This window comes from Sinocyclocheilus rhinocerous, unplaced genomic scaffold, assembly GCF_001515625.1.
Source record: "Sinocyclocheilus rhinocerous isolate Xijiao unplaced genomic scaffold, SAMN03320098_v1.1 scaffold475, whole genome shotgun sequence".
Lineage (NCBI taxonomy): Eukaryota > Metazoa > Chordata > Actinopteri > Cypriniformes > Cyprinidae > Sinocyclocheilus > Sinocyclocheilus rhinocerous.
Window position 1 is genome coordinate 816,600 of NW_015646677.1, and position 6,822 is coordinate 823,421.

General features: G+C 33.9%; 1 protein-coding gene across 2 annotated transcripts in view; it reads left to right on the forward strand.

The window, feature by feature from the left end:
* Positions 1 to 3,372, forward strand: part of LOC107707998 (sodium-coupled neutral amino acid transporter 4-like) — a 24,372-nt gene extending 21,000 nt beyond the window's left edge. The window contains exons 10-13 of one of the 2 annotated variants that reach the window (XM_016512136.1): positions 1,364 to 1,621; positions 1,714 to 1,793; positions 2,664 to 2,764; positions 2,839 to 3,372. In XM_016512136.1, the coding sequence (XP_016367622.1) occupies positions 1,364 to 1,621; positions 1,714 to 1,793; positions 2,664 to 2,764; positions 2,839 to 2,975 (576 nt within the window). In that variant the 3' untranslated portion in view covers positions 2,976 to 3,372. The remainder of the gene's footprint in view (positions 1 to 1,363; positions 1,622 to 1,713; positions 1,794 to 2,663; positions 2,765 to 2,838) is intronic. The other variant, XM_016512137.1, reaches the window with a different exon arrangement.
* Positions 3,373 to 6,822: the final 3,450 nt, after the last annotated feature.

Sequence of the window (6,822 nt, forward strand, 5' to 3'; positions counted from 1 at the left end):
CTGCTTCCGTTTACAACAGTGAGCGCAAGCTAGATTCAAGTGATTATTACGTTTTGAATATGGATATTTTTCTTACAAAAACGCATCGATTCGCTACAGGAGGCCTTTGTTCACCCCCCGGAGCCGTGTGAGACACTTTTTTTTGTGGAAGGGTGCTTTTTATTTCACGTCTTTTGGACAGAAGGAATGCAACGATAGAGCTTGAAAGATCAAAGACAATTTTTAATATAACTCCGACTGGATTCGTCTGAAAGAAGAAAGTCATATACACCTAGGACGCCTTGAGGGTGAGTAAAACACAGCCTAATTTTCATTTTTGGCTGAACTAACCCTTTAAGTCTGGTTTTGTGGTCCAGGGTCACAAATGAGGTTACAACATTTCTGTGCGAGTAAGAATAGTTCAGTAAAAGTGAAAATCATTGACTCGTCCTCATTCTGTTCCAAAGCAGTGCTCATTTACTATTATTGAGATACTATTGTTTTTTTTGTTTTTTTGAAAATAAAGTATATTTATTGAACTTTTTTAGTGCAGAGCATGACAGAACAGACTTCACTATAAAACTTAATTATTATAGTTTTTATTAATATTTTATATTACTTTTTGTTTTGATATTTTTTTGTTTTAATTTTAGTTGACATTTTAGTATTTTTAATTGTTTTTTTTAATGTCTATGAACGTTTTTATTTTACTTGTTTTAGTACATCAAGTTAAACACTAAATTAAAATAAATCGAAAGGTTATTTTATTTTATTTCTAGTAATGAAAATTATTTTTATGCTTTCAGTTAACTATAATAACCCTGTTCAAAACCATCAATCACTTATTTTAGATAACATTTTAGTCATTTTGTTGTTGTTTTTTTCATTGTAGTAGTTTTTCTATATAAATATACAAGTTATTTTAGTTAATTTTTTGTATTTTTATTTCAAGCAACGAAAATTTGTTTTTAGCTTTATGTTTTGAATTTTAGTAAACTATAATTTCTCTGTTCAAAACCTTTAATAACAAATTTTAGTTAACATTTTAGAGGTTTTTTTTAAATTATTTTTTGTGTTTTTTATGTCTATGTATTTGTAGTACTTTTTATTTTAGTTTTAGTTATTTTGAGAACATCAAATTAAACTTTAAAAAAAGTTTATTATATTTTATTTCATTAACATTTATTTTATTTCAAGTAACAAAAATGTTTTGTTTAATGCTTTTAGTTTTAGATGATGCTAGCTTGAGTAACTTTTATTCTCTGGAGCACAAAATGAGCTGAGGCTGACATAAACGATGACAGGACTTTCTCTTTGGGTTGAACTATTTCTTGTTGCACTGTTTGGTGACGCTCACTCTCTGGTGCATTGGTTTCGTTCTCAGCTGATCTATAAGAAGACGATCCTGCCCTGTCCTCTGCCGTTCTTCTACCAGCACGAGTCCAACATGAGCGTGAACGGCTCGGAGGCTCTGGGTCTGTACTCGCTGCAGAACGCCTCGGCGCTGGCGTATATCTCTGACGCTCAGCCGGATCCTCACGCTCCGGTGCTCGACCCTCTCCACAGCGCCGTCCAGTTCACGCCTCACCCTGATGACCACCAGGACATGTGCACACCCAAATACTTTGTGTTCAACTCCCAGGTGACGCCGCACAAACATGTGACTGAGCCTGTCAGACTAGACGCTGTGTGTGGAGAGAGGCTCACGGCGTTTGCTGTGTTTGTGTCTTTCAGACCGCGTACACCCTTCCCATCCTCGCCTTTGCCTTCGTCTGTCATCCGGAAGTTCTGCCCATCTACAGCGAACTCAAAGAGTGAGAAAAACTTTGTACATATGCAAAATAAAACAAAAATAAAAATAAGAAAGCGTCAGTGTAGTCAGATTTATACTGACCGATAAATTAAAGACTAAAAAGACTAAAACATAATGCACCAATGTAGATGTAAATTGCCTAATTACAGGTAATTATTTAAATTGTGTGTGTGTGTGTGTGTGTGTGTGTGTGTGTGCACGCGTGTGTGTGTGTGTGTGTGTTTGTGTGTGTGCTGTCAAGACCCCTACCAAATCAGAGCCGAAACACAAGAAATGCAGCAGAAACAGTCCTGTCACTGATCACAGAGGCATGTATATATAAATAATGTTATTATTATTAGTATTATTATTTTCAAATAGCATCAGTTCCAGTAACAATAAATGTGAATTTAGAACATTGGCCTGTATTATTATATTATATTATATTATTTAAATAGTTATTTTAAGGTGTTTTTTTTATTATTGTTCTTATTATTTGTAAATAGATTGAGGTCCAGTAACAAAAACATTGACATTTACAATTATATTATATTATATTATATATATCAAATTAAATCTGCTGCCACAGTATGCTTTCTGATAGTTTTACGTGTGTATTTATATGTATGTGTATGTGTGTGTGTGTGTGTGTGTGTGTGTGTGTGTGTATAACACACACACACATACTTGACAATTTAACTTTTTTTTCAAATAGCATCAGGTCTAGTAACAAAAACAATTGGATATTTAGACATAAAAAATGATATTTAGAATAAATAAGCTTTCCATTGATGTATGGTGACTTAAGACTGCTTTTGTGCTGCAGGGTCACAAATATTTTCTAAAGCTGTTTCTGTTGTCGTTCACTCACGTGACTCCTCGTGTTCCTCAGTCGCTCTCGGAGGAAGATGCAGACGGTATCAAACCTGTCCATCCTGGCCATGCTGGTGATGTACCTGCTCTCCGCTCTGTTTGGTTACCTGACGTTTTATGGTACGTTACAAACACACTCTTCTCATACACACCTTCAGCGCTCTTCCATCACGACATCTGTCTGTCTGTGTCAGATCACGTCGAGGCAGAGCTGCTTCACACCTTCACAAAGGTCTACAAGTTTGACACGATGCTTCTGCTGGTGCGTTTGGCTGTGCTGACGGCCGTGACGCTGACCGTTCCCATAGTGCTGTTCCCCGTGAGTAACTAAACACACCCTGTGAACATGCTGTGTGTCACTGTCCTTCATGTTGTTGTATTCGTGTCCTCTTATTGAGGTTGTAAATGTCCACCAGAGGGCGCTGCGCTATTAAGATTATTAGTTTTGGCAGCCTTCTCTGAGAAAAATATTTTGTAATATAAGTGGTTAGTTCATTTCCACAATTTTAGTGCATGTTTCTTTTGCTACCATTAATTAATGCCACCATATTAATCAGTATCATATTGGCCTTCAAGTCACCCTGTTCATTAGATATCAGAACCAGCAACAACTATTGAAATATCGGGCAACTGCTTGTACTTTCAACTCTTTTAAACACATTTTATCATATTCTGCACATTTCAACCTTGATTCCGCACAGAAAAAAAAGAGTTACAAGCTGGATTGGTCCAACTAAAACTAAAACCATAAAAAAAAATAATTACTTGGAAAAAAACAAAAAAAACAATGTTAAGTGAAATTAAATATAAAAAAACTAAAACTTATTTCGTTTCAGCAAGTTGACAAGTTTAGTGTAACTTTATGTACTAAAATAACTAAAACTAATAAAAAACAACAAATAAAATGACAAAAAACAACAAAATTTTACATTTAAGTGAAAACAGAAAAACACAATGTAATCAATGATACTAAAACCATTAAAAAATGCATAACAAATAAAATGAACGTTAACTGAAATAAAACATAAAAACACCTAAACTTATTTTATTTCAGCTAGTTTCTAAGGCAACTTCTCATTTTTTATTTAACATGATTTACTCAAATAAATGATAAAACAAATTTTAAAAAAAATAATAATAATAATGTATTAATTAAAAGAATTAAAATATAGAAAAACTTTTAAAAAAGACAAAAACTAATAAAAATGACAGAAACTAGAAAAATAAAATCTAAATCTAAATATTAGCAAACTATAGTATATCAATGATACTAAAACCATAACATTACTTGAAATAAAATAAACGTTAACTGAAATTAAATATATTAACACTTAAACTAAGCTAGTTGCTAAGGCAGCATTTCGCATTTTTAATCTAACTTGATGTATTAAATAACAAAAAATATATAGACATTTAGGGAAATAAATAAATTATAAAAATGACAAAAACACGCAACAAAATTAAAACCTTAAATAAAATGAGTGAAAATAAAAAATAAAATCCAATTCTAAATGTTAACAAACTACAATAGTATATCAGTGACACTAAAATAACACTGATTTGTTAAATGAAGAATGTATGTTTCTGTCATGTGACAGGCAGAGGGCGATGGAGAGCTTCTTTCGCTCAAGCCCCGCCCCCTCTCTCTCTCTCTCTCTCTCTCACACACACTCACACAGTGAGGGAGGGGCAATCAAAGCCAGTGGAATATTACCTGATGCAGTGCAGTGAGCTTGCAAAAGCCGCAGTTACAGCATGTGGCCACCGGAGGCGCTATAAACACACAACACTCCTGCAGCTCCCAGAGTCAGATCAGCTTTTCATTGAAGACTGACATGTGCTGGTGTTATTTGATTAGTTTGTGCTAACGGTGAAACGGCTTCGGCAGTCTCTCTCTCTCTCTCTCTCTCTCACATACACTCACACAGTGAGGGAGGGGAGATCAAAGCCAGTGGAATATTACCTGATGCAGTGCAGTGAGCTTGCAAAAGCCGCAGTTACAGCATGTGGCCACCGGAGGCGCTATAAACACACAACACTCCTGCAGCTCCCAGAGTCAGATCAGCTTTTCATTGAAGACTGACATGTGCTGGTGTTATTTGATTAGTTTGTGCTAACGGTGAAACGGCTTCGGCAGCAGGTGGCCTGTGTAAAAGAGCACAGTTGAGCTGAGGCCTGCGCAGGGGTCGCAGAGTTTGTGCGTTGTGACTTTTCGTGTTTCCAAGGAGTTCTTGGCCTTCAAGTCAGTCTTAAATGTCACGGCCTTTGTGCGCAAGATTTCTTCTGTTTTGTCTGAGGGCCAACGGAGACCTTGAGTCAGACGCGCAGACGACACTCGCTAACAGAAACAATCAGGCGGCGATACAAGCAGCTGTTTTATTCTGAATGAGGCTAAACCAGGCTCCTCGTGGAGTCTGATGAGCTCAGAGCGATGATGATTGTTTGCTGATTATATAAAACTCCTTCAATCTCAAACTCCTTCGAGCAGTAGAATCACTGAGATCCTGTGACTCGTGCGCTGATGAAGTCATTCAGACTCTAATTAGCTCAGTATTCACAAAGACTTGCAGAATTCTGGATTTTTGCGTGAATCATCCGTTTAAATTAGCATTATTTACTCATCTTTGGTGGGGACTTGACTTGCATTGTGTGCATAATAAACAGTTATTTTAAGGTATCCTTTTCAGGGTTGTTATCATTAACTAATATTCATATCTTAAATAAATATATTTTATTTATATTCATATCTTAAATAAATAATTTATTATATATATATATATATAATTATTATTATTAAATTAAATGTAAATGAAAAATTTAATGAAATGTAGAAATGTAATGTTGCAACTAACCAAAATAAATTGAAGCATTAAAATGTCTAACTAGAAATGTAAAGATAATAATAATAATAATAAGATACATGTAATCTAAGTATTAAAATGTAAATATTTAAACTTAATAATAATACAATGAAACAAAATTAATACAGATTAAAATAAAAACTGAAAATATTAAAAACGGAAGCATTTAAATGAAAATAAAAGTGAACTAAAACTAAAATAAGAATAAATTAAACTTAGACAGACTTCAAACCTAAACAGAAGTATTTAAAAGTAATAATAAAAAGACAAAAACACATAACAAAATCACTAAGAATTAAATTGACAACTGAAAATATAAAAAGAAGCATTAAAATGACTAACTGAAATCAATCAATCAATCAGTTAATCTGCACTAGAGCTGAAATAAAATAAATTAAACCTAAAAATAAATATTAGTATTTTTTATTTGAAAAATAAAAAGGACAAATGCATATCAAACTTACTAAAAATTTAAATGAAAACTGGAAATATAAAAATAGCTAATTCAAGATAATAATAAAACTATAATAGTATATAAAAATACTGATATAACCCTGGTTCGTGTTGCGGTGTAATTCTATGCTTTAATACGGAGTAATATTAACAGTGCGTAATTACTGTAAGGTTAGGGTTTGGTTTGGTTTAGTTGCATGTAATTATGCATAATTTACTGTTATTACTATAGTAAGTGCATGTAACATGGACACTTTAAAATAAAGTGTTAAGCGCATTTTTCAAAATATCTTTGTCAGCCATGTTTGTTGTTCCCTTTTCCCCAAAACTCCCTTTGTAGTCATATTGAGTAAAATGATTGACAGGCCCAGGGTGTATCTGATTGGCTGAGACAGGCTGACGCTCTTTAAAGCTCTGTTATGAATTCAGGACTGTAGCAGTTTTCTCAGGACACATCTTGGATTGATATCCGATGCATGCTGTTCCCAAAACTGTCACACAGCGCTCTGGTCATCAGCAGCACATTTGCTACACGAGCAGTGCCAGGTGCGCCGCTTCTGTGCCCTTATAAAGGACCCCGGGGCCCTTCAGCTCCAGTTTCACTTGGATCAGATGCTTGATTCAGTGAGGCCACGTTCTCACTTCTCCTGATGAACGCATCTGTAGATGGACAGTTTGATTTATTACTCTTTCAACAATCTGCAGTTACAAATGGGTTCAAGGAAAATATATACATTGTTTACATTTTTTAATATACATTTTTAACATACACATTTTTGTTACAAATTACTATGTAATTTAATGTTTTGTTTTTTTATCTGAAAGTATAAATATATTATTTTTTTGTTATTATCTACTTATTAT